The sequence below is a fragment of the Glycine max genome, chromosome 11, assembly GCF_000004515.6.
Source record: "Glycine max cultivar Williams 82 chromosome 11, Glycine_max_v4.0, whole genome shotgun sequence".
NCBI classification, from domain to species: Eukaryota; Viridiplantae; Streptophyta; class Magnoliopsida; order Fabales; family Fabaceae; genus Glycine; species Glycine max.
Window position 1 is genome coordinate 34,201,923 of NC_038247.2, and position 27,111 is coordinate 34,229,033.

The 27,111-nt window shown below is 34.3% G+C and overlaps 6 protein-coding genes across 6 annotated transcripts; all 6 read left to right on the forward strand.

The window, feature by feature from the left end:
• Positions 1-2,770: 2,770 nt before the first annotated feature.
• Positions 2,771-4,942, forward strand: LOC100782582 (uncharacterized). The gene has a single exon (XM_006591701.1). The coding sequence runs from the start codon at positions 2,771-2,773 to the stop codon at positions 4,940-4,942; it is 2,172 nt and encodes a 723-aa protein (XP_006591764.1).
• Positions 4,943-5,691: 749 nt separating this feature from the next.
• On the forward strand, positions 5,692-6,673 carry LOC106795094 (uncharacterized). Its single transcript, XM_014763635.3, has 3 exons — positions 5,692-5,908; positions 6,066-6,367; positions 6,468-6,673. Exons 1-3 carry the CDS (start codon positions 5,692-5,694, stop codon positions 6,639-6,641), a joined length of 693 nt encoding a protein of 230 aa, XP_014619121.1. The 3' UTR covers positions 6,642-6,673.
• Positions 6,674-6,836: 163 nt separating this feature from the next.
• LOC102661192 (uncharacterized) lies at positions 6,837-9,243 on the forward strand. Its single transcript, XM_014763694.3, has 7 exons — positions 6,837-7,034; positions 7,123-7,815; positions 7,917-8,170; positions 8,274-8,441; positions 8,517-8,621; positions 8,725-8,797; positions 8,879-9,243. The coding sequence occupies exons 2-7, from the start codon at positions 7,369-7,371 to the stop codon at positions 9,050-9,052; spliced, it is 1,221 nt and encodes a 406-aa protein (XP_014619180.1). The 5' UTR covers positions 6,837-7,034; positions 7,123-7,368; the 3' UTR covers positions 9,053-9,243.
• A 946-nt stretch (positions 9,244-10,189) lies between these two features.
• Positions 10,190-12,342, forward strand: LOC100783121 (ADP-ribosylation factor GTPase-activating protein AGD5). The gene is made up of 6 exons (XM_006591704.4): positions 10,190-10,240; positions 10,874-10,928; positions 11,028-11,118; positions 11,237-11,456; positions 11,761-12,001; positions 12,143-12,342. Exons 3-6 carry the CDS (start codon positions 11,030-11,032, stop codon positions 12,340-12,342), a joined length of 750 nt encoding a protein of 249 aa, XP_006591767.1. The 5' UTR covers positions 10,190-10,240; positions 10,874-10,928; positions 11,028-11,029.
• Positions 12,343-12,452: 110 nt separating this feature from the next.
• Positions 12,453-18,285, forward strand: LOC100783653 (SPX and EXS domain-containing protein 5). The gene is made up of 9 exons (XM_014763636.2): positions 12,453-12,470; positions 13,136-13,288; positions 13,967-14,020; positions 14,320-14,367; positions 14,762-14,912; positions 15,950-16,118; positions 16,350-16,419; positions 17,625-17,710; positions 18,158-18,285. Exons 1-8 carry the CDS (start codon positions 12,453-12,455, stop codon positions 17,655-17,657), a joined length of 696 nt encoding a protein of 231 aa, XP_014619122.2. The 3' UTR covers positions 17,658-17,710; positions 18,158-18,285.
• A 4,621-nt stretch (positions 18,286-22,906) lies between these two features.
• On the forward strand, positions 22,907-24,087 carry LOC106795095 (secreted RxLR effector protein 161-like). The gene is made up of 2 exons (XM_014763637.1): positions 22,907-23,036; positions 23,717-24,087. Exons 1-2 carry the CDS (start codon positions 22,907-22,909, stop codon positions 24,085-24,087), a joined length of 501 nt encoding a protein of 166 aa, XP_014619123.1.
• Positions 24,088-27,111: the final 3,024 nt, after the last annotated feature.

Genomic DNA, 27,111 nt, shown 5'->3' on the forward strand with positions numbered 1-27,111 from the left:
CCTTCTACACCAGGATCTGGATCACCAACCAGTTTCCACTATTTGGAACTGATTTATTTAAAGGAAAAAAGGGAAGAAATTTTAGTCCCTTCAATTTCCTTTGTTTCTCCTCCAAACTTACAAACGAAATAAGATATTTTGATTTCCCTCCCCTCCTACCAAACAGTGGTAGGTCTCTTGCACAATGCCCTTCATAAATTGATTACTAAAATTATTTCTCCAATAAACATGGAATCTAGAAAAAGATGCCTTCCTAGGGGTAAAAAGTAAAAACAAATATTGACAGCAACAGGGAAAAAAGAGAAGGGGCAGAGAGTGTCTATAAGATACACTTTGATAGCAGAAAGCCAAAAGCATTTAACTATACCAATCAAGAAAGAGGATTGAAAAAGTAAGCACAGATAGAAATAGTAAAAGAAATGTCCTGCTGCTATTCCTCTGAATGGCTCGTGAGAGTTCTATGTTACCAAGCTCAACATTCTTAGTAGCTTCAACAGCTTGTAAAAGGCAGCAGAAGAACTATTATATTTCTTGGAAATTGGAAATGCAACTATTTGTGCAGATTAAACATTTTGTACAATACAATGTTGAAACCTGTGAAAATATATACCTTCATAGTATGAATTGCTAATACATAGAGTATGGATATTAGGATTTTTAGGTGATTAAAATACAGATTATTTATTTTTAGGATCACTGGGTTATCAAGTGTCTAATGTATATACTAAGTTATTTGATCATAAATTTTCATAAATGATAAATTTGTTAATTTTTTTAATAATTATCTTAAAAAATTATATTAAAAATAATTTCTGGTTTTTTTGATAATGATAATAATTTGTTTTACACTTAACGATATTTGTTCTTAAAAATTTTAATAAAGAAAATACTCGAGTAACATTTTAAATCATTTTTAATATTTTATTCATAATGTATTTTGCTTTTTTATGCTAACAATATTATCATATAATGTATTTTTTTTATAAATATGAGCAATATAACAAGTTAAATAGAAGTTTTATATAAATATATAAAAAAATATTTTTTTTATTTTTATAATTGTTTTACGTGCTAAATTATTTTACTGTGATGAAATAGTATTTTTCATAAAATAAATAGAAGTTAGTGAAGTTTAGCATTGATAGTCAATTTTTTAAAATAATATTTATAGATATTAAGGTTTATTTAGTTATTAAAATTTAAAAGTAATTATTCGGAATATATTATCTAAGCAACTACTACTAAAAATTATTAAAAAAAAATATTTTTTTTCCTAAAAATCATTTACTAGCAAGTAGCAACTTTGAGGTAATTGAGAAGTTACCAATAGTTTTATTATTGGTAGATTACCGTAAAGTAAGTGTTATTTTAATTATTTTTTAAAGATAAATACTAACCAGTATTCTTGAATATTAGTTAAAGAATTAAAAAAATATATTTTAAGTGAAATGTGTAAAGTAATTTTTTCTTTTAGTTCTTTAGCAAATGTAAGAAAGGGACATGTTAGTGAAATCCTTTTTTTTTTATGTACTTCTTTAAATGCCTAACTTTTGGAATGTGTAAAAATTGTCTATTTATCTCATAAATGTGAGAACTGTATAAAATTGAATATGTGTGAGTGTGAGAGATCCTTCCTTCTCACGGTTTTCTCCCTCTTTTCAGTTTCATCCTCATTTGAATTCATTAGTACGTAGCCTAGCCTATCCTATCCTAATTCCTAGCTTCTTTGGTACAGCACAATAGAAACAACTGTCATATTCATATATCTACTGATGAAGTAAAAGGCAATTGTAATAAGTATCAACACATGAACCTATTATTTGATTATTTTTTTTCTTCTACTTCTTAGTTATTTTTTTCCCATACCTAACAGAACAAACAAGTATAGCACTTGTAAATGAAATTTAGTTATTCAGATTTCAGATGGATTTAAAAATCCAAAGTTGATGAAAGAGGTGACAATGTTTGGGAATTAGGGGTGGTTTAGGGGTCACAATGATGAGAGGACCCGTTATTAATTTCACACCACACCTACTGAATTTGAGTTGATAGGCACTGCCAACGTTGCTTGTGTTGCTAAATTGAGGCTTGAGGAAATTTGGATCTGAACTTAAAATTTTGGCTTTGTATTGTTAACTCATCTCATAATGTGGCTTTGTGTTTCATTTTTATTTGTTACAAAACTGTACTCCTAGTGTGGTTGTAAATTATTTTTATGTTTTTAGGTTGTACTGTCAAACGTTGCGTAGTCTGTTGAGGATAGAAGTAGACAGGTAGTTGCTGGACTGAAGTTACAATCATCCATTCATCTGCAGTGTCACCGCAAGCAAAGGTTTAGTTAGTAGCCTATTTCGAGGTATGTATGTGATTCTGAAACTTATGTCCTCATTTATTACGTTGTTGCTTGATATGTAGCCTAGAGATTCCTAAATATTAGCAGTTAGTTACTAGTTAGAGAGTATGGAAAGACGGGTATAGCTTAAATAGGTGGTTAAATAGGGAGTGGGATTCAGCTTTGTTAGAAAAGGGTGTAGTGGCTTGGTTGTAAATAGGCGATATATATATAAACTTTACAACAGAAAACAAACACTTTGTTCTCCGGACACAATGATTCAAATTTAGTTAAAAATAACACAACATAGTTAACTTTTAAGTGAAAATGAAGTAAAAAAATGTTTTCCTGAATGGGGTAGGGTCACACCTTTGGTTTAATAAAAGAGAGGTTCACATGCATATCGAATAATGTATGTCGCCTGACAGTACAACAAAGATGGATCGGCGTTGGATGAAAACAGCACGCATAACTGAAGAGTACGAAAATGGGGTTGAAGGTTTCTTAAAATTTGCTAAAGATAATGCATCAGACAATGGTGGACTATACTTTTGTCCTTGTGTTAAATGTTTGAATGGGCAACGACAATGTTTGGATGACATTAGAACACACCTTATCTGTGATGGTATCTGTCCTACTTATACAAAATGGATATGGCATGGTGAGTTACCAGAAATGTCATCAACCCCTCCAACTGATGAACAAGTCAGTGATCAAATAGAAGACATGCTACGTAATCTTGGACAAGAGGGTTTTAGGAAAGCAAATGCACCGTATTATGACACCTTAGATAATGATTCAAAGATTCCATTGTTTATTGGATGCACTAAGTACACACGGTTATCAGGGGTGTTAGCTCTGGTCAATTTGAAAGCAAGATTTGGGTGGAGTGACAAAAGCTTCAATGAATTACTGTTGTTATTGAAGAATATGCTTCTAGGAGATAACACGTTACCAAAGACTCATTACGAGGCAAAGAAGATATTATGTCCTGTTGGAATGGAATACCAAAAAATACATGCTTGCCGTAATGAATGCATTTTGTATAGACATGAGTTTGCTGAATTGTGCAACTACCCTACATGTGGGGTGTCACGCTACAAAGTGGGTTCTGGCGCTTCCAGTGAAGCTGGATCCACATACATTGATCGGCCAGCAAAAGTGTGTTGGTATCTTCCAGTAATACCAAGGTTTAAGCGATTGTTTGCTAATGCAGAAGATGCGAAGAACCTAACATGGCATGCTGATGGTAGGACCAAAGATGGATTGCTCCGTCATCCTGCTGATTCTCCTCAGTGGAAGAAAGTTGATCAGTTGTATCCAGTGTTTGCCAAAGATCCCAGAAACCTAAGGGTTGGTCTCACATTGGATGGAATGAATCCATTTCGAAGCTTAAGTTGCAATCATAGTTTGTGGCCTGTTTTGTTGATCATTTACAACCTGCCTCCTTGGTTGTGCATCAAGCAGAAGTACATAATGATGTCTATGATGATAGCCGGTCCAAGACAACCAGGAAATGACATTGATGTGTATCTTTCTCCCTTGATTGAAGACCTGACAAAATTGTGGGTAGAAGGGGTTGATGTGTATGATGGGAATGCTCATGAGTCCTTCAGGTTGCGAGCTATGATTTTCTGCACAAATAATGACTTTCCAGCATATGGGAATTTGAGTGGATATAGTGTGAAAGGCCACCTTGCTTGTCCCATTTGTGAGAAAGACACAACTTACCTCCAATTAAAGCATGGCAAAAAAACTGTATATAGAAGACACCGTAGATTTTTACAACCTTTTCACCCATACAGGCGACTGAAGAAAGCGTTTGATGACAGTGCACCAATTCCTTTGTCAGGTGTTGAAGTTTTTGATCGTGTGAAGAACATTTGCAATATATATGGGAAGACACAAAAGAAAGATGGTGCTCCCAAAAACATTTGGAAGAAAAGGTCCATCTTCTTTGATCTTCCATACTGGTGCAACTTAGATGAGAGACATTGTTTAGATGTGATGCATGTTGAAAAAAATGTATGTGACAGTTTGGTTGGCACACTGCTTAACATTAAAGGGAAGACAAAAGATGGTTTGAAATGTCGTCAAGATTTAGTGGAAATGGGAGTACGATACCAGTTGCATCCTGTGTCAAAAGGTCTTCGAACGTATTTGCCGCCCGCATGTCATACGATGTCAACGTATGAGAAAAAAAGTTTTTGTCATTGTCTGAAAAATGTCAAAGTCCCACAAGGATACTCTTCAAATATCAAAAGCCTTGTATCAGTGGATGAAATGAATTTTGTGGGGTTGAAGTCCCATGATTGTCACGTTTTGATGCAACGATTATTGCCTGTTGCCATTCGTGGAATATTGCCTGACAAAGTTAGGGTTGCAATAACTCGATTGTGTTTTTTCTTTAATGCAATCTGTAGCAAAGTGATTGACCCTAAACAGTTGGATGATTTGGAAAATGAGGCTGCCATTATCATTTGTCAATTGGAGATGTACTTTCCCCCAACTTTTTTTGACATAATGATTCACTTGTTCATCTTGTTCGAGAAATATGTTTATGTGGGCCTGTATATTTGCGGTGGATGTATCCGGTTGAGCGGTACATGAAGGTGTTGAAAAGTTACACGAAGAATCAATATAGGCCAGAAGCAAGCATTGTTGAAAGGTACGTGGCAAAAGAAGCTATTGAGTGTTGCTCAACTTACATCGAAGATGCATCACCTGTTGGTATTCCTGAAAGTCGTCATGAAGCTACACGACAAGGTAGGGGCACGCGAGGATTCAATGTTGTAACCATGGATCGTCAGAAACTATCACAAGCGCATTGGTATGTACTTAACAACACAGCTGAGGTAATACCATACATAGATGCTCACAAAGAATATGTGGCAGCTTCTCACCCAAACATGAATATGATGACGGTGTTGCAGGAACACAATAGAAGTTTCATTAATTGGTTTAGAAATACAATATTTGCTAGCGACAGTGCTTCTAAGACATTATCATTACTAGCTGTTGGGCCGAATCTTAATGTCCTCAGTTGGAAGGGTTATGACATCAACAATTATTCCTTCTACACAAAGTCACAAGATGATAAAAGTACCGTGCAAAATAGTGGGGTCATGATTGATGCTCATTCAGACCACTTTAGTCGTGCATCGGATAACAATCCTATTTGAGCTTCCATGGCTTATTATGGAGTCATAACCGATATCTGGGAGCTAGACTATGGTGAATTTAGAGTGCCTGTTTTCAAGTGCCAATGGGTTAATGGAAATGTCGGAGTCCGTTAAGACAAATTGGGTTTTACTTTGGTTGACCTTCAAAGGATTGGTTACAAGGATGAGCCTTTCATCATGGCAGCACAAGCAAGACAAGTGTTTTATGTTGAAGATCCTAGTGACTCAACATGGTCAATTGTACTTCAAGGGAAAACAAGTGGTATCCCTGCCAATACTGACCAGGCAACCCTTGATGTTAACGAAATCCCTACGTTTGCACAACAAATGCCTTCGATAAATGCTGAAAATGACGACGATGATGTGTATGCAAATCGTATCAATCATGATGAAGGTTTATGGGAAAATATGACAACTTAGATGCGGTAAATAAGACAATAATGTTAAACTTGTCAATAGTCATTTTCTATTTAATGTTTCTTCTCTTTCATTACACTTTCATACTTACATGTTGTTCTAATCTAACATTTGGTTTCTTAATATTATTGCAGGACCCATGGCAACACCCTCGACTCCACCTCCTACATCCCCTCCACCTGCTGATTCACCAAGCACAATCTCAAAACCGAAGACTCGACAAGCAACCAGGTTGAGGAAATTGACTGCAAGAACCTTGGATCAACCACGACCAATTGTCAATGTCAACCCCATTACTGGTCGAGGTTTTGGTCCGGAAAAAGATAAATTTCACAGTTACTTGGGGGTAGTGGCACGGGAGAAAATCCCTATTGTGCATTCATCTTGGAAAGTTGTCCTAGAATCACTTAAAAATATTGTATGGAATGACATTTTGGTAAGCGCACTTAAATTAAAACTTTGATTTCATTTGTGTCTCCTTTAGGCCAAATTGTCATTTTTATCATTAGTGTATGACAAACTATTTGTTATTTCAGGGAAAATTTGACATCCCGGAAGGAACTGCTGCCAAGAAGAAGGTCATGTCTACTGTTGCGACTAGATGGAGGCAATTTAAGTCCTCCCTGACCAGTAGATATATATATGCTGAGAAACATGGTGAAGATAACCCTGATGCAACTTCTAAGTATGGTATGGAGCAACAAACATAGGAGCAATTTGCAAAGAGTCGACAGACCCCAACTTGGCAGGTTTGAATTGACTTGATATTTCACAAGTTTTGTTACTTAAATTTTGTTAACATTATAACACAATGCATTGTTTTTGTTACTTCGAACAAGGAATTCGGAAAAAAGCACAGGAGATCGAAAAATTCAATGACTCCCCCTATTTATTGTCTTGTGGAGGGTATGAACTTATGGAAAAAAAAATTGATGGAAGAAAAAATGAAGACAAGACAAAGGCAAGCTGAGTGTACAGAAAATACACCGATGATAGTAGACCTTCCATCCCCAATTGCAAGACATGTTAAGTGGAAGATGGCTAGAACAAACAAATATGGCAAAATGACATCTGCAGCAGCTCAACAAATCTCTGACAAAATTGTAAGTGCAATTAAAGCCTTCGTGGAAATTTGAATAGGTAGATGGTATATCATTCAACTTTTCACTGATTTTTGGCTATTTATGACAGGATGAATTAGAAGAACAAAGCACACAAGGTACGTTTGTACCGCATGGCCGGAACGACATATTGAACACTGCGCTTGGCCGTGAAGAGCATCCTGTCGTGTCCTTGCTGCTAGACATGGTGTCACCATTAGTAGTTACTTTGGACAGCGTTCAAGTGCCTCTAATAGTTCTGCGGCTACGATAACCCCGGATCAGTTGGTTCAAATCATAGGTAATCTCAAGCAAGAGTGGACAAAAGAGGTAGAAGATGCAAGCAAAAAAAAAAATGGACATGCTGCAAAAGGAGTTGGATGCAATCAAGACTGAGTTGTCCCAAATGCAAACTCAACAGTCAGCCCCTGTACAACCGGCTAACCCTAATGTGTTGATTGCACGTGTTAGCACCAAAGAAAGTTGTGCAGAAGCTGTTGCAAATGTTGTTGCTGGGGACCCATCTGCGATTGAGGAGAATACCATGGGGTTGTATGTTGTTTGTGGCGACAGTAAACAATTGGTGGCCTTAGGAAAGGTGTATCAAGTTGGCGGCATGATACACAATGTTCCTTACGCAGATGAAGTCGTGAGGGTTTCTGTGGTTACTGTTTATGATGGTGATGCAAGGGTCCCAATTCCCACACCTGAGATTGAATACGTTAGGGAGGCCATGAACACATTCATTGGCTGGCCAACTAATCTTGTCAAACCTTTCTCCGCTGTAAGTGAAATGATTTTCCTTGTGGTTCCCCTAAATTAAATGGCATATTCCAATAATGGATGCTAAATTAAATTTAATATTTATTTTATAAAACTATATAGGATTCCAATCAAGATGTAAGGAATCCAAATGGACATGTTGATCGGTCAAATGTAGGTTTTGCAAAGGATCCACTTGGAGAAATCATGAAAATACTTTATGAAGTGTATATGAATCCAGTGGAACTCCCGTGGGAGGCTAGCCGATTTGGAATTCCAAATATAGATGCCAAATTTTACATCACACATGCTGATATGGCTGAAATAATATCAGGTCACAAGTGTTTAAACATTTCTATACTGCAGCTATGGATGATGTAAGTCATTTAATTACAACCTTTAACCCTAAATGTTATCATAAGCAACAAATTGTAAATGTAATAAATTTGTGGTATAATGATTGTATTGTCTTTCAAATAGGTATTTGGATGAGTGTGCTACAAGCAGAGGTGATGGCTCAGTGTATGGCTTCCTTGAGCCTCAATCAATACACATTGGTAAGGAGGACCGTCAACAATGTCAACTTTATATTGAGACATGGGTGAAGGAATCACAACGATGCTTGTACTTAGGAGCATACTTGCATCAGTAAGTTAAATTTTTTTGTGGCATTTAACAAATGTTATGATTTCTAAACTTGCTAATTATAATCGTCAACTTCAGGTCACATTGGCAACTATTTGTTCTATGTCCTAGGGAAAACATGGTTGTTTGGTTTTGTTCGTTGCGAAAGAAGCCTGATGTTAACATAAAAGTCGTAATAAATAGGTACGAGTGTAATGTACCCAAAGATAGCCGAGCTGTCATTGTTGTTGAATATGCAGCGTAAATGTTTGTTATAAGTAACATCATATATAATTTCGTTTACTAGTGCAATGAAGACAATAAGTAGTTCTTTGGAAGGCATGTCTCAGCAAGGTCCACCTCGGTGGATTGAACCCAAGGTTAGATGGTCGTTTAGATGAACCCCTATGTAATTTTTAAAGGGTACAAGGTATAATAGTTATTTTCACTGATAAATATAGAGTCATGTTCAAAGTGGAGGGTACGAGTGTGGATACTATGTGATGCATTGGATGTGGTGCATCGTTAGTGGTCGTTTGAAGGATGACTGGAACAGGGTATATATACAAAGTCTAATTTCAATTTTCACGTTAGTTGATATTTGTTTAATTATTAATAATGTCTTCGATTGTTAATTTTGTAGTGGTTCTCAAATGGATCAGCATTAGAGGTGGAGGCCATGACAATAATTCAAAAGAATTGGGCAACTTACTTTTTAGCTATTAGAAATAAAAGATGCTAAATATGATGTACATTATTATGAATGACTATATTTTCCTTTAATGACACCCTTTAGTGGTATATTTTAATGAATTGTTTCATGTCACATTAATGTTTTTTAAAAACCTACGTAATGGTTTAGTAAGGAGTTTATGTATTCTGAAATTGTTTTGGTTTGTTGTAGTCTCATATTAGAAAATATATATTTTGATAGGATGAGTGCAATTTTCTTAGAAATTGTACTCCTACTATGTATGTACTGCACAATTGCACCTTCAATCAACTTAACAACACGTAGTTACTTGTGATAGCACTTGTATTATTTTTCTTCCCATTACCGTAAGGCCTGAAGTGGTAAGTAGATAATGCCCTGCGTGTAGCACATAATTTCTACTTTGGGTATAGCCTGGCAAGCGAATGTTGTTGTTTGACCGTCTAGCATAGGAAAAACAATGGTTGCAAAGGCTGTGGCAACTGAAGCCGGAGGAAAAGCAATATCCCAATAGGTATGTTAACAGATTATTTTAACTCTTTGGAATGTTTGCAGTCAACTGAGTTGACTTCCATGTCAATGTAATCATGTTCTGCAGGGTCACATGCAAAGAGTGTAGTAGCCATTTCAGCCTCTAAGGTACACAACATTGACTTTATACTCTTTATAATAACTAATTTTATTTCAATCTTTTTCATTCAATGAAATGAATGAGATAGAATTTGATTTGATTTAGCAGTGCTAAGGAAGCGCATGAAGTAAAAATAGTGTGTACATATCAATTCTCTCAAAGCCCAGATCTATTTACTAAATAGAGATTTCATAAACTGTTGGGTCAGACACTTGACAAGCCTAGTAACGTTACGTGATTATATGCTTCAAAATTAACAATATACTGGAAAAGAATGATGTAGTTTATATAATCTTCAATATAGGAATTTCTTGGGAAATGATCTGCATCCCTTGAATTTGAAAGAGCTTTAGAGTTTGGAGCAGCAGCTTGACACAGCTTTGAAGCGCATCCGAACAAGAAAGGTGAAGTGTGCTAGCTTCTTTATATGCATGCAGTGTTCAGGAATACATCGAAGTTTGGGGGGTACATATATCAAAGGTGATGTTATGTTCCTTGGCATGATCAGTCTGTATAATAGTGAATATACAAATATAAGCGATTAAGATATGTGGCTTCTGTTATACAGCTGAATAGCTGATAGGCTGATACTAAAAAGGTTTTAGTTATATCTATAAAAAAATCTGGGAGGGAAAATGTATATTATATTGGCTTGTGGAAATAGGGACTTTCAATTTGATAATATAGTATGTTTATGTGCTTTGCATGTGTTGTAGCAATTTTAATGTGGCTAATTGAATGTTTCATTCTGAAAAATACTGCATTTAGTGTATGGGTTAATTTAACACCTTTGCTAGTAATGAGTGATGACAAACAAAAGGTTTCCGAAGAATCTGAACAAGTATCATCAATAGTTCCTTCCTTAAATGGAAATTGAAATCTTTTTCTTATTCTGAAAAGTGTTAGGCTGATAAATTTGGTTGACTAAGTTTTTAATTTGATTTGTTACTTTTCTATTAAAAATTCATGTAATAGTACTGACTGAATGTGATGCAGGAATAAATGAAAAATGTCTCCTAAGTCTGAAATGTAGAAATTATGAAGTATCTATTCTAAGGACTTTCTTAACCACTTATGCCAATCTTGTATATTTACTTATGACTTTCCTTGCAGGTTCGTTCTGCAACCCTGGACACTTGGCTTCCAGAGCAAGTTGCATTCATTCAATGTAAGAAAATTTGAATGGTCATGAGTTTGTTGTTATTTTGAATTTGTCTGATGTGCATTAATTATGTAATAACTCTTGTATTGTTTTGATCCTGTACAACAATGGGAAACGAGAAAGCAAATTGTTTCTGGGAAGCAGAATTACCTCCAAATTATGATAGAGTTGGAATTGAGAATTTCATTCGTGCAAAGTATGTCTATGATAAACTCCTTGAATCATGCTAAATTTTTATCTTTGTACTGTTTGAAGTGTATGCTATTTGTTTTGTGCACCTAGTTTCAATCATTGTATATATTTAAACTTTAAAGGTATGATGAAAAGAGATGGGTTCCAAGAGATGGGAATTCAAAAACACCTTCTGGATTTCGGGAAGAGAAAAGTCCTTCACATTGGCAGAGGCCTGTGGAGAGAAGTGGTTATGCCGCTGTTTCTGAAAATAAATTTGAGGAAAGGAAGAAAATCCAACCATCAACTGCAATTCCTGCCGCAAGAATTAATGTTCCTGCTCCTCCCAGAGCATCTGAGCAGGTAATCTCTTTTCCCCCCTTTGTTTTATTACTGTTTTGTGAACATTTTTTTTGTTTGACATCTTTTGTTGCCCTACATGTGCTATTGTACTTATGTCTGTTCTTCTGCAATTAGTTTCATGAGTTACAACTGTTATACAAAGAATTTGCATATTTGCAATAAAGTGATTAATTTTGCTTTTAGAGCTTAGAATAGATTATTCCCCCTTTTTAGTATAAAAATAAATAAATTATCTCCTTGCTCTTCTTTAAATTTCGAAATTATTATTGTTTATAGTGGTATAAAATAATCCATTTATGAACAGGTAACTCCTATTACCAAACCTCAGCATGTAGAGAAAGTGGAATCAGTAGCACCACAACCACAAGCTCCCCAACCACTAGCTGAAACATCAAAGCAGGCTACAGACACAGTTAAAAATACCCCTCCTAAAGTTGACTATGCCACATACCTTTTCAACATGTTGTCTATGGATGGCCCCAATGAAAATGGCTCTGAGGCAGCTGGTACAACTACTGATGATAATCACTGGGCAGGTTTCCAGTGTATGTTTGTGTCCTTATAAAAAAAATTACACTACGAAAACTCAATTGAAAGTGTTGCTAGATTGTTTTGGAAGATTTGAAGTTGCTTCTATTATTTTGGGTAGAACTTGGGTTGTAATTTTGTTGCTATAACTGTTTCAGCTGCTGCAGAGGTGTCAACAGCTGAGAAGACTAGTCCCCTAAAAGCAGCTGATAGTACTCCAGCTTCTGCATCTGGAATTGAGGATCTTTTCAAAGATTTACATCCTGTGACACCAAGCTTGACTCCAGAAAAACCACAGAGAGATGTGAAAAATGATATCATGAGCCTCTTTGAGAAGGTAGACTGTTTTCTTCTTTAAAGTCTAATTTTTCTTTACCATAAAATAATATTAATATTAATGTTGTCTTCTTTAAAGTCTAATTTAAATTTTGGTTTGGTAATTATTTTTTATTAATTTTTTCTAACTCAATGGTGGCATCTTACCTGGCATTCAGTGCCGGTAATTGAGTCTTATGTTTTTTATTAGGTTATTTTCATCAATCTTTGTTTCCTTTATGTTTGCTGCTTCTCCTTTTTGAACAACAGTCGTGAATTACCTATTTATGGCCGATGAATTTATTTATTCTCAATTTAACTATAAAAAATAAATATTTATTTTGTGCATTGCACAAACTAAACTAGAATATTAAATAAGAAATAAAATACTACTACTTAAGAAGAAAATGTCTCAAATACTCCTAATTTGGATAAAAAATAATTGTACTAAAGCAGGGTCAGACTTTTTTTTTCTTTAATTTTAACTTGATATATTAATTTTTTTTTTGTAAATAAGTAATTGCAGTATTGGAGGATTGGTTAAGAAACTTTAAAAAAATATATTTATTATAAAAATTATAAGAAAAGTAAAAAATTATGATCCATATAATTTTATGTATATTAATAAAAATCTTATAATTTAATTTTACGCAAGTTAATAGAAATGATTTTTTTAATTCCTTAGCCACGAACTGGCCAGGATTTTATTTTGATAGTATTTTTTGAATAAGCGTCTCTCACAAGCTAATAAATAAACATCATTTGATAGTATTTTTTGAATAAGCGTCTCTCACAAGTTAATAGAAATTATTTTTTTAATTCCTTTTTTATCTTAGGATTTTTTTAAAAAAACATTTCCTTGTACTATTCTGCAGGTGCTCTTATATGATGCTGCTGTAATGGTTTTGATATTTCCCTTTGATATCTTTTATTTTTCATCTAGATATTTCTTCTTAAGGACACTCTGGCGAATAGTTTTTCCATTACAGGCAAGTTTACTTTTATTTGGATGTATTGTGTTAGTAAGCTACTAAGCTCTTACGCTATTACTCTACAAATAGTTGACACTGTTTTAGCATCTGGGTTATATTTATGCTATGCATAACCATGCAGATATATAATCTTCAACATAGAATATGTAACTTATTTCCTTGCTTCCCTGCATTCAGTTTTTATAAAACTTGCAGAAGTATTAATGCAACTCCCCCTCCCTTTGGTAGTCACTAAAAGAACAAGCAACCAGTGTTAGTGCATTAGATGAGATCCTCATGTGTTGTTCCAAGTGTAATGAAGTGTGAAGAAAAGCTGGCAAGACTGTGCATCATAAATAATAAGTCATTTAAAACAATTAATAGGTGCATCCATCAATGAACTTGTTAACATACACAACATATACTACTATGTGCACAAGTAAAACCCTTGAAGAGGCATCATGTTGAACCTTCCTTGAGGATATATATGTGAGAACCATTGCAGTATCAAACTTTGATGCTTAGAAGAAAATTATTCTTGTTCTTATTTATTCAGTTTCTTAAGACTTGATATTTAAGCCTCAACCTTGCCGTTGCTTTACTCTGTCCCTTTTGAATTGATTCTTTTAGTATCCTGTTGTAACTTGGAGCTATGCTTGAATAGGATCTAACTTTTTTCAATTTTCATTAAAACAGGCAATATCATTCGCAGATTTTTTCTTGGCTAATATCTTAACTTCCATGGCAAAGGTATGCTTCCTTTTCTATATTATCTTTCTATTAGAAAAGTCTTTGTCCTCCTCTTGCATGCTAATCTTTATTATTAAATATTAATTTCTATTTACTAAGTTTTGAGCCTAGATATATGTTTATTTAGAGATCTGAAGCTATATACTTTTGCCTGCATTTACTTGTTTATTATTATGGATACAGAGGTCCAACACTGACACAATCTGAGAATTTAGAATTGGCATAACCTGTTGGTCTAAATTTTAGTTTATAGTGATGCATTACTGTTTTATTTTGATTATTGTTGTAATTTTATGCAGGTCTTTTCTGACTTGGAGCGTTCAGTTTGTAGAATGGTCCATCGACAGGTTTGATTCTGATAAATTGCTTTTAATGTTTTCTACTGTTGGTTTGAGAGATTATATTTACATTTTATTTTAGTAACTTGAGTATCGTATTCTGATTATGGCAGAACTTGATCAAGTTCAAGTGTATGATGAATTCCTTTTTGTTTAGCATTGGGATCATGGAACAAGTTTCCTTGATTTCATTTAAAATATTTTCAAGATTTAAATCAGTTCATTTGATTCTGTAATATTAAGATTTGTAACTTAATTACAATTTTGATTGTACATACCTTTCTCTGTTCCCATGGAGCTTATTTTTTAATAAATAGACCTTTTGGATTTGTATTTAGTTTTTGCCTTACTGCGGATGCTTTTTTTCTCAACTTGGGGGATTCGTTTTTTAAATTTTTTGTAGGTTGCCACAATTGCTTGGTTGGAAGCTGATTCTGTTTGTGGTAGCCACTCTGTTGCAATCCCTTTGGTTCTTGTCTTGCCTTATCTTTTCCGTTTAAACCAATGTCTCCGGCAGTACAAAGATACTGGAGAGAAAACTACTCTTCTGAATGGTAAGAACTTTGTCTTGTTCTAAGTAATGCACTTTTTTGTTTGTTTTAGAACTTATATTAGTCATCTAAATTTTTTTGCAAGTTTATGAAGTTGATATATGGAGTTTTTTTTGTCTGCTTGGTATTTATTACAAAATTATGTTTGTGTCGTTTGTCAAAATAGTATCATACATAATTTAAGAATCCAGTGCATGCTTCCGTCGATTTTACATGCTTTGCATCCAAGTGTTTATGATTCTATTTATTATTACCATTACTATACAGTGTAACTTAAATGCAATATCACTATGTCAGCTTTCCTGAGCATATTGTTTGAAATTTTCTTAATATATTGTTTCAATTACTTCTTATATATCCTTGTTTTGTATCATTGAAATGTGATGTTTTATATGTTTTAAGCTAATAACAACTTGCCAGGTGAAATTAGGACATTTTTGCCTTGACTGGAATGACCTTTTGCACATGATATAGTTTTTCAACTGTCCTTTAAAGGTCTTTAAGATTGTTTTGTTTGAACCAAATATGATGTATTGATTCTCATAATTGATTATAGGTTGTTGCTTGTATCTAAATATGAAATGGGACATTTTTGCAATTTTTCATGATGTGACTGGATATAGAATTCGTAATGATTTTTGGAAATTGTACTATACTTATCATAAAAAAAAAGCAACAACAAGGAAACATGAAACTTCATGTTAAGGACTAACTACTCTCAGTATATTGCTTCTTTTTTTGTGCTGTTTGTGAGATCAAATTTTAGGACTTCTTGTCATTACATGATTATATTTTATTATTCAATTTTCATGATTTTTTATGATATTGGAAATGCAATTATGTATAAATTTGAGAAGTCGTGTTCAATTTTTAGGCTGATTTTGTTTATGACCTTTCTGTTGTTTGTATGTTAACTGCTGGTTTTATATCTTCTTTGAAGATTAAATTCTTTAATCATTAATGAATAGCTGATCATGTTTTTCAAACAGATGGTTTTGTTGCTTTGCACTGATGTTCATTTTTTTTGGTTATGGTTTCAGCTTTGAAATATTCGACTGCAGTGCCTATGATTTTTCTTTCTGCCCTTAAATATCACGTCTTCTTCCTTGAGAGGTGGACAAACTTTTATAGGCCTCTCTGGCTTCTGTCAGGTGTTGTGAACTCATCATACTCCTTCTACTGGGATGTGAATCGAGATTGGGACCTAAGGTATGCCCAGTGTTTGTCATAACATGCACTTTTAATAGTATCTTTTGAGCTAAGCTTCTGCCTAACTTTAGAGATGTAGATTCTACTGTCAGTAATGTTTTTATATCTTGGCCAAACATGTTTAGAAATGAAAGAAATTGTTATTATTTCCAGAAGTGAGGCTAGTAATTTTTTGGATCTGATGAGTGTCATTAGACATGTTATGATGATTATGGCTTTCTTTTTTGCTAGTGGCTTCACTCGAATATTCAAGTTTAACAAGCCACATCTGTTCTCACATATGTTACATGGAAGGAGATGGGTAAGTTTTGTTATGAGATAGCTTGTGTTCAGTAGCCCTTTTTCCTTTGGAATTTATCATTCATATTGATTTTTCAAGTTAAAACAGCTGGAATGTAGTTGTAAAAATGGCTTTAAAGAGATCAAAATATGAACATTTCTCATTTCTGGGACTTGGGGTTATCAAGAAAAGTTAGTTTGTGTGTGGAGGTCAATTGTAAATAATATAAAACATAAATGTAAGAAGATAAAAATTATTTTGCAAATTTAATTTTTTTTTAAATAGGCCACAGATTCCTCTATGCACCATGAGGAACCAATAAGCCATTCATTATTATAACTCTATCAATCACTTATAACTCTTCATATGTGTATAACCTTATTAATGTGATTCTAAGTTCTAACTGGTTAGCTGAATTTGTGAAATCCCACATGGTTAAAAAAGAAAATAACAGTGGAGAAGTGAAATAAAAGAACAGATTGTTTTCTAAATGTGCCAAGTGGTTTTTATATGGAAAGGCAATTACTTATTCACACTGGTTGCGTTAGTTTAATTTTTTCTTGAACTTTAAATCTATAAATGGACTTTGAACTTGAATTTTCCTTTAACTAAGAGGAATGAAGTGTAGGGAATTGCAGAACTTGAATATGGAATGTTGAGGTTGTTACCTCTGGTAGTTTTGGTTCCTAACCTGCCTTTACCAATTTTTTTACAAACATTCCTTTAAAAGTTTCTCTTGAACATTTTGGAAACACAATTCCAACAGCTAGAGTAAGTTCATGTATATAGATACTTATTTCATGTTTCAATTTTCAAACATTGGTATGACACAACTTGTTGATGGAACCTCGTTTTTTATTTATTAAAAAAATAATTCTTTAAAAAAAATACTGGATGCCTGATATTATTTATTTTTTCACATGATTATCTAGCCTCTATTATTATATAAAGGTTTAATTAGGTTGAACATTATCTCAGTTTCAAAATGATCCTTTGGTTGGTTTTAGAAAGTGATAGCGGGGCAGGGTAAGCACCTGAAAGTAAAATAATTTTCATGCACTATTATTGATATGCTAACTGCATTTAATGCAGTATATTCCCTAGGCAGTCCCTCCATACCATTTTGTAATGTGCAATCATATTTATTATCTGCTTATTCTTGCCATGTGTAAAATTTGCAATTTGTCTTCTGTTGGTATATAACATATTGAGAACTACCCTTGCAGTGCATGACTGTCAATTGGTGGACGATATTCTAGTTGAAAAGATGTTAATCCATGATGTACCAGTGGATATCATTTGTACTCCACAGGTCATTTTCACAAATACATTTATGCCATAGCTTCAAGTTTGGTTAAACAATGCTATCTAGTACCTATATGACTTCATATTTTCTGATTACCTTTTAATATGTAATATCATGTATTTATGCAAATGAACTGCATATACCTGTGTAATGAACTGCTTGCAAATGAAGTGTGAGAGGTGAATGCTTTTATGAAAATAGTTTGATTGATGAATTTATGTTACCATTCAGTGAAATCTGTCAAAGTATCATGTAGTTATGCTCACAATTTTTTTAAATGTATTTTGATTTTTAAACAATTTATGTAATTAATCTTTTCTTGCTGTTGTTGAGAAGAATATAAAATTGTTTGTTCAAGCATTTTAGAACTAAGTGATCTTTATTTTATTTTTATCTAATAAACACTCGGTGATCCTTATATCAACTTTTAATCAATGTCCTTTGTTTGTTCAGGGATTTATTGCATCTGCCCTTAATTATGGACTCATTATATGCTGAGGAAGGTTTCAGCATTGCTTTATGAAAGTTTTGTTGTCAAAGTTTGTAATTTGTGGACAAGTTACAACTGAAGTTAGCAATGTTAGATATTCCATAGTAATTTTAAATTCTTGCAAAACTATATACTATCATTAATTATGTAAATTCTTTTATTATGTGATTAAACGATTTTACAATTCTTCAAAATGATGTAAATTCTTTCATTAATTATGTAAATTCTTTTATTATGCAAATTCTTTTATTATGTAAATTCTTTTGCTTCAAATCAATGTATAGAATAATTACAACACTACCTAAAAAACTAGACCTACACCCAAAAAATTAAAAAAAATATATATATTCTAAGACGGTTGTCGGAAAACCGTCTTAATATGTCTCACTTTCTAAGACGGTTGTATGAATAACCGCCTTAGAAAATTTTACAAACAAAGACATACTAAGACTGTTCCAACCTAAACCGTCTTAGTATGTCTCACTTTCTACGACGATTTTAGCAACAACCGCCTTAGAAAGTCTCACAAACAAATGACATATTAAGACGGTTGTTGGAAAATCGTCTTAGTATGCCTCACTTTTTATGACGGTTTTTACGAAAATCGTCTTAGAAAACCGTCTTAAAAAACCTTCAAAAAAAGGACATATTAAGACGGTTAAGGGAAAAAACCGTCTTAATATAATTCACTTTCTAAGACGGTTACAGGCAAAACCGTCTTAGTAAGTCTCACTTTCTAAGACGGTTTTTGCAATAATTGTCATAGAAAGGTGATCTATTATAACGGTTAATAGGTGATAACCGCCTTGAATTAACAAAAAATTTTAAGACGGTTATTCTTAAAACCGTCTTAAAAACACCAATCTTAAAAGACGGTTTCAAAACTGTCGTTGTAGAGGTGGACACATTTTACGACGCTGCGTGCTATGACGGTTCAAAACCATCGTAAAATGGTCTGCAGAACTGACTTAAAAAACTTTATTTGTAGTAGTGAAAAGACCTTAGAGTATTTCAACAATAATTATAATAATAGATAGATAATATAGAGAATAGAAGATTTGTATGTATAATTATAATTATTTACATTATAATGAATTGAAAACATAATTATTAATTAAGGTAACATAATTGTATCTATTCTTATTTTAGTATTTAAATGCATTGATTAATTTGATAAAATTTTATTTTAACGTAATCAGAAATAAACTGTAACATTTATTATTTTATTGTTTTGAGTTTGAACTAATTTGAATTAACTAATTAATGACATTTAATTAATGTTGAATGAATATGAAATTGCTACACGGTGTTTTTTTATTGAATAAAATCTTTTTTTATATATACATAGTAGAATAATAAATTATTTTCATAAACACTTTTTATAAGTTTTTAAGAGAGTTTACAGAAATAATTATAGTTTATTTATTCATAAATGATTTTTAACTTATTTCAATAAGTTTTTTAAAATAACTTATGAAAACATTTTACCAATATTTGTAAACTAATCTAAAAAGTAAAAACAATTCTGCTTTGATTTTGGTGACTCCCTCCAACGGCTCCAAGACCCAATACAATACTTCATTCATTTCTTGAGTTTTCGCTTGGTCCCTCGTGCCTTTTAGTTTTAGATCTCGTTTCTCCTCACCACGCAACACCCCGTCGTTCCCTTAATTGCCCCAACCGTAGTTCTTAGCAGTGCAGCTAGCCCTTCATCCCCCTCAGTGCATTGTGAATCCATGAATCTGAACCTTGGCTGCCAAGGTCGTTTGTCATTGCAAGTTCGCATGTAGGAGATGAGGCTCTTGTTAGGAAATATTTATTATTGTTTTTATTTTGTTTTAACTAGTAGGATTCTGTTTCAATAATAGTAAGTTACTTTGACCGAGTCTTTAGGGAAGAGTAGCTTGATTTTAGCTACTTAGTTTTCTTTTTCAGTTGTAAAACCCACGAAGATGAGTAGTGGGTCAGTTTTATTGTTCTGGTTGTTAGCTTTGGCAAGCTATAATAATGTATCTTGCTATGCAATTGAATAACAGAATACAAGTGAGCAATTTTTCTCACAGAAAAGCTTACTTGTTCTAGTTCACAATTTGGTATCAGAGCTCCTTTACAGGGGCCTAAACCAGAAAAATCATTAAGACATTGGGTGAGAGTGAACGTGCATCTACCGTGAGGGGTATACACTAGGGTGTGAGAGAGAGAAACACCAATAGAGTGCACACGTGAAGATTGAAGAATTATCTTACAGCCATGACCGATAGCAACAAGTATGTGCAGCCAGCAATTCCCAAATTCGATGGTCATTATGATCATTGGGCGAAGCTGATGGAAAACTTCCTTCGATCAAAGGAATTTTGGCACTTGGTGGAGCATGGCATTGTTGATGTTTCCAATAAGGCCGATGCATCAAATGAAGAAATTAAATTAATGGATGAGCAAAAGTTGAAGGATCTAAAAATCAAAAACTATCTCTATCAAGCTATTGATAGAGAAATTTTGGATACCATCCTGAATGATGACACATCCAAAAATATTTGGGATTCAATGAAACAAAAATTCCAGGGATCCACTCGAGTTAAACGTGCTCAGTTGCAAGCATTGCGCAAAGACTTCGAATTGTTGCAAATGAAGGAAGAAGAATCCATGAATTCCTATTTTGCTCGGACTTTGAATATAGCTAAAAGTATGAAGGCTTGTGGTGAAAACATGCAAGAAAATGCCATAACTGCAATGATTTTGCGATTTATGACAACCAAATTCAATTATGTAGTATGCTCAATTGAAGAATCCAACAACATGGAAGCCATGACCATAGATGAACTTCAGAGTAGTTTACTGGTGCACGAACAAAGGATGTTGTTGACTGTGGAGGAAGAGCAGGTCTTACAAGCTGTAACAAATGAGAAAAGTGGGAGAGGAAGAGGAAAATGAAGGGGTAGAGGATCCTTCCAAGGCAGAGGTAGAGAAAGACAATCATTCAATAAGGATGAAATTGAATGTTATAAATGTCACAAACTTGGACACTTTCAATATGAGTGTCCCATGTGGGAGAAGAATGCCAATTATGCAGAAGTTGAGGATAAGGTGGAACAAGAGGATGAGCTCTTGTTAATGGCTTCAGTTGATCTCAAAGAAGAAAAAGACAAGTGGTTTTTAGACTCTGGGTGCAGTAATCTCATGAGTGGTATCAAGGATTGGTTTTCACACCTGGATGAGAATTTTCATCACACAGTAAAGCTAGGAAATGACACCTGTATTGCTGTTATGGGAAATGGAGTGTTCGTATGGTGGTAAACGATATCACACATGTGATATCCCAGGTGTACTATATATGTTCTTGAACTCAAGAATAATCTCTTGAGTATTGGACAACTTCAAGAAAAGGGCTTGACCATCAAAATTCAAAACAACATGTGTACTGTTGTTCATCCAGAAAAAGGGTCAATTATGGAAGTTAGTATGAGCAGCAGTCGGATGTTTGTGCTAATTGCTACTCGAGCTCCAACTAGTGCAACATGTTTTAAGGCTGAATTGGAGCGGGAATCACAATTATGGCATAATCATTTAGGCCATTTAAGCTATGATGGCTTAAAAACACTTGCTTCTAAGCAAATAGTAAATGGTCTGCCTACTATTTTAGTTACACAAGAATTATGTATACACTGTTTGACTGGAAAACATCATCGAAATTCCATGTCAAAGAAGAGTCAATGGAGAGCATCAGAGAAACTTCAAATCATTCATGCTGATTTGTGTGGACCGGTTCAACCTTCATCAAATAGCAACAAGAAGTATTTCCTAAGTTTTATTGATGACTTTTCACGAAAAAATTGGGTATACTTTCTACATGACAAGGCAGAAACTTTTTCTCTATTTAAAAGTTTCAAATCCCTAGTAGAAAAAGAAGCTGGAGGAAGCATTATCTGTCTCAGGACAGACAGAGGTGGAGAGTTTAATTCCAGTGCATTTAAAGAATTCTGCAAAACTCAAGGTATACGGAGACAATTAACAGTAGCTTGCACACCTCAGCAGAATGGAGTTGCTGAGAGGAAAAACAGAACCATCATGAATATGGTTTGGTCTATGTTGACAGGCAGGCGTGTTCCAAAAATTTTCTGGCCAGAAGCAACTAAGTCGTGTGTACATGTTCTAAATAGAAGTCCCACAATAGCAGTACAAGGTAAAACCCTTGAAGAAGCATGGAGTGGAGTAAAGCCATCTGTGGATTATTTTAGGGTGTTTGGATGCATTGCACATGTCCATACACTAGACCAACTACAAGTAAAGCTGGATGATAAGAGCAAAAAGTGTGTTCTTCTTGGAGTTAGTGATGAATCAAAAGCCTACAGATTATTTGATCCTGTTAAAAATCAGATCATTATCAGCAGAGATGTTGTATTCGAAGAAGAAAAGTGCTGGAACTGGGAGAAAATTGAAGGCGCAAATCAGCAAAAGAATCTGGACCGAGATGATAGAGAGGCATATGAGCATGATGTTGAGGAAGTTGAGCAAAATGATACATGAATTTTGCAACAGCAAGCTGCAGAGCAATCTGCACAATTACCAAGTATAGGAAACGCTGAAATCAATTATGATGATCCTTTGTCCAGCAATAATACAACTCAAGGGAGGGCCAGATGGCATAGAAAAGAATCGTTTTGGATGGCTAACTATGAGAGAGGAGAGGAGATGACCTATCAGATAATGCTATGATGGTGACAGAAGATGATCCTGTGACTTATGAAGAAGCTGTCAAGAGTAAGACATGGAGGGATGCAATGAAAAAGGAGATGGAAGCCATCGAGAAGAACAAAACTTGGGAACTAACAAATTTGCGAACAGGTATGAAACCAATTGGAGTCAAATGGATATACAAAACCAAACTCAAAGAAAATGGAGAAATTGATAAGTTCAAAGCAAGATTAGTTGCTAAAGGGTATGCACAACAGTATGGAGTGGACTAAATTGAGGTATTTGCACCAGTTGCTAAAATGGACACAATACGCATTCTTGTATCCATATCTACTCAACACGGCTGGAGTATTTATCAACTGGTGTGAAGAGTGCGTTTCTTCATGGAGAACTCAAGGAAGAGGTATATGTACAACAACCCATTGGCTTTGTGAAATTAGGAGAAGAAGAAAAGGTTTACAAATTGAGAAAAACATTGTACGGGCTTAAGCAAGCACCAAGAGCATGGTACAACAAAATAGAGACATATTTCCTATGCAATGGCTTTGAGAGATGTTTTTATGAACACACAATGTTTACAAAGTCAAAGGGAGAGGTAAAATTCTTATTGTGAGTCTATATGTTGATGATCATATACACTGGAAATGATGAAAGCATGTGCAATGATTTTAGATCATCAATGATGCTGGAATTTGATATGACAGATCTAGGGCGGATGAGATATTTTCTTGGTATAGAAGTCTTGCAGAATAATCATGGAATCTTTATGTGTCAAAGAAAGTATGCCCATGATGTTTTGAATCGGTTTGGTATGCAAGATTGAAATGCAGTAAAAAATCCAATTGTGCCAGGAACAAAGCTATCAATAAATGATGCAAGAACTAAGGTGGATGCCACACAATTCAAACAAGTAGTTGGAAGCTTAATGTATTTGACTGCAACTAGGCCGGATTTAACGTATGAAGTCAGCCTGATTAGCAGATCTAGATTTATGGCCAATCCTACAAAGACACACTGGTTTGCAGCCAAACGGATACTAAGATACTTGAAAGGAACAACAGAGCTTGGTATATACTGCAAGAAAGAGGAGAGCACTAATGTAGTAGCATATACAGATAGTGACTTTGCTGGAGACATTGATGATAGGAAGAGTACCTCAGATTTTGTGTTTCTCTTAGGGAATGAAGCAGCATCATGGTAATCTAAAAAGCAACTAGTAGTATCACTATCTACAACGGAAGCTGAATACATAGCTGCTGCCTCTTGTGTGTGTCAATGCATTTGGATTAAGAGAATTATGGAGACTCTCGGTTTTAATAGTTGTGATCATACGCTAGTTTTATGTGACAACAACTCAACAATCCAATTGTCAAAAAATCCAATTTTCCATGGAAGAAGTAAACATATAGATGTGCGCTTTCATTTTTTAAGAGATCTTGTTAAGAATGGAAGCAATGAACTAAAGTACTGTAGTTCACAGTCTCAAGTTGTGGATATCATGACCAAACCGTTAAAATTGGAGCAGTTTTTAAATCTCAGGAGCATGTTGGGTTTGATTGAAGCATCAAAAGTAAACTAGATGCTGAGCATTTAGTTTAAGGGAGGGAATGTTAGGAAATATTTATTATTGTTTTTATTCTGTTTTAACTAGTAGGATTCTGTTTCAATAATAGTCAGTACGTTACTTTGACCGAGTCTTTAGGGAAGAATAGCTTGATTTTAGCTACTTAATTAGTTTTCTTTTTCAGTTGTAAAACCCACGTAGATGAGTAGTGGGTCAGTTTTATTGTTCTGGTTGTTAGCTTCGACAAGCTATAATAATGTATCTTGCTATGCAATTGAATAACAGAATACAAGTGAGCATTTTTTCTCACAGAAAAACTTATATTACTTGTTCTAGTTCACAGCTCTCGTTGTGGGTTCATGTGATAACAGTCGCTGGTTGGCGTGAACATCCACTGTAAGAAATTTTTTCCTCCCACATTTTTCTTCAACTCACTCACATTCTTCCACACCCATAGGTTTCCCGTATGTGCGCTCTTCGTCGTACGGTAAGAAATTTTTTCTTCAAAGTGACACTTTTTTTGAGTGTTTTTTTTATAACATGAAAAATCGAGTTCTGCTTTTTAAAACCATCCGGGCCACTGGGTTTGCTCAAAATCAGCCGTGTTTGATCCTGTCATCCCGGCTCAAATACATGATCGGTCCAATAGCGAAACCGGCCCGATTATGCCATCGGGTCCTAGTTGAACCGGTTCGACTAGCCTGACTAAATCGGGTTTTTCAACTATGAAAAAAATAGAAATAACCAATTATAATTTTTCTGATGTACATCAGGAAATAAAAGACAGAAAAGCAGAAAACTAGAATCTAAGATGTATGATTCCCATTATGTCTGCTACCATAAGAGGAGATATCTGAGAGGGAAAGGATGTCCTGTTAAGAAAGACACGTTCATGCTTTGCTCCAAATAACCAAATATAATTTGTAATAACTGGTCCTGAAATGCAAGTTGCTAAACATGCTTATAAAAAAAGAGAACTAAGTGCATTTTTGTTCTTGGTAAATAGAACAATGTTGCAGGAAGAGGTTAAGATCAAGATGCACCAAATTAGGGACGAAGTTAATTAAGGTCGAGTGGAGGTTAATTGTGGGTGAGGTTGAGGTCCAGCTGCGGCAAATTAATCGAGGAGGAGGTTGAGGAATGTTGCTGAATCGAGGAAGAGGTTGAGGAACAGCGGCAAATCGTGTAGGAGATTGAGGAAATGTGTTGAATCATGGATGATGTTGAGATGTACAAAGCGGCAAATCAGCATTAATGAGCCGTGTCAAAGCACTTGCTTTGGTTCTCACCTTGGCTCTCAGGTCTGCAAAACTTGCGTTTAGATTTTGGTAGAAGTTGGACAAGTTGGGTGTCATGAATCCGCTGCACTCCAATAAGAGTAAAAAGGGTTGAGGGTCTCCTACAGCACCCTCAAAGCTCCCTCGTGACCACAACACCAACAAGGTTAAGGCTACGAGCTTGTGTTGCACCATTTTCTTTGTGATTCTCAAACTAGATCGGTATACTTCTAAGGGTTCAAAAGATAGGTTTGATATAGGCCTCAAAAGAATAAAGTATAGTTGTTAATGATGTTCAAGCGTGGGTGGACTTAATATACAAGTATAAAGTCTGAGTTTGAGGTATGGAAGAGGGCTGTTTGTATTAACACTGTAAAGAAAGGAGTTTTTTTTTATAATATTATATTACTTTAATTTTTTTTATATTTCTTTATTATACTACTGAAAATAATCTAACACTAGGTAATTTATACTATTTATTATTAAATGATAATTTTTATTGTAATTCCATATGAAGTGCCTCAGGGTCTCAGCTATATGATCGTCGAGAGATTTCTTGTAATTATAATTAAAATCATTAAAATTAAACTTGTTGAGAGGAATGAGTCTAAGAGATGGAGAATTGTTAATGATGACACCCTAGTGCATATGGTGGTTTAGGAAAGTGTAATCAACAACACGGATTAGGTGCTTAATTAGAAATTTTGGCATTTAATATGTGAATGATTTCCTTAGCTAACCCACCGCTTTTATATATAGTGGCACACTGACAAACAGAATTTAGATAGTTTCATTGGAATGTACTTCCATCTCCATGATCAAGTATATCTAATATTAGAAATGATATGTACTTAAAATATTTTACAACGCGTAACTTGGAATTAAAGCTAACCTGAAACAATGTCTGTCGAGTTTAATTATGTGAAATGTAAGTTAAAAACTTCTCCATCATTGAATTTAAAAAAGCATGATAGTGCAGTTCTTGTCTCCCTTATCAAAGATTGTCGAATCAACTAATGAGTCCACATTCGAATCCCTTCGTCAGATGATTTTCTAGCTGGTAATTGGTTTCCGATGATGACAACAAAAGCTCCGGCATGCTTTGCCGAAGAAGAAATGAAGGGAAATGTGGTGTTAAGGAAAGAAAGTTACATTAATTAAGCCTCTGTTAAACATAGAGGAATGTAATCTGGGACAAATTAAAGATCCGGGACATAGATCAATTTATTTTCATTCAATTAAATCCTTCACATGAAGTGAATGCCAAAATTCACTACGCTAATTAATTAATTAATTTCCAGAGGCATCGCTTGTTTATTAATTATGCTCCACGCAGATCTCAACCATACTTAAGACCACGGGTTGAATATTAATTCTCTGTATC

Coding starts and splice junctions, on each gene's coding strand:
- LOC100783653 (XM_014763636.2), top strand. Junction 13,289..13,966: donor GAATAGTTTTTCCATTACAG/GCAAGTTTACTT, acceptor TCATTAAAACAG/GCAATATCATTCGCAGATTT. Junction 16,420..17,624: donor TGTTACATGGAAGGAGATGG/GTAAGTTTTGTT, acceptor CTACCCTTGCAG/TGCATGACTGTCAATTGGTG.
- LOC102661192 (XM_014763694.3), top strand. CDS start 7,369: ATGCAAGCAAAAAAAAAAATGGACATGCTGCAAAAGGAGTTGGATGCA. Junction 7,816..7,916: donor TTGTCAAACCTTTCTCCGCT/GTAAGTGAAATG, acceptor AAAACTATATAG/GATTCCAATCAAGATGTAAG. Junction 8,622..8,724: donor ATAAAAGTCGTAATAAATAG/GTACGAGTGTAA, acceptor TTCGTTTACTAG/TGCAATGAAGACAATAAGTA.
- LOC106795095 (XM_014763637.1), top strand. CDS start 22,907: ATGGTGACAGAAGATGATCCTGTGACTTATGAAGAAGCTGTCAAGAGT. Junction 23,037..23,716: donor ACTAACAAATTTGCGAACAG/GTATGAAACCAA, acceptor ATTGAAATGCAG/TAAAAAATCCAATTGTGCCA.
- LOC106795094 (XM_014763635.3), top strand. CDS start 5,692: ATGGCAGCACAAGCAAGACAAGTGTTTTATGTTGAAGATCCTAGTGAC. Junction 5,909..6,065: donor TCGTATCAATCATGATGAAG/GTTTATGGGAAA, acceptor ATATTATTGCAG/GACCCATGGCAACACCCTCG. Junction 6,368..6,467: donor TTGTATGGAATGACATTTTG/GTAAGCGCACTT, acceptor TTGTTATTTCAG/GGAAAATTTGACATCCCGGA.
- LOC100782582 (XM_006591701.1), top strand. CDS start 2,771: ATGGATCGGCGTTGGATGAAAACAGCACGCATAACTGAAGAGTACGAA.
- LOC100783121 (XM_006591704.4), top strand. CDS start 11,030: ATGGGAAACGAGAAAGCAAATTGTTTCTGGGAAGCAGAATTACCTCCA. Junction 11,457..11,760: donor CTCCCAGAGCATCTGAGCAG/GTAATCTCTTTT, acceptor ATTTATGAACAG/GTAACTCCTATTACCAAACC. Junction 12,002..12,142: donor TCACTGGGCAGGTTTCCAGT/GTATGTTTGTGT, acceptor TAACTGTTTCAG/CTGCTGCAGAGGTGTCAACA.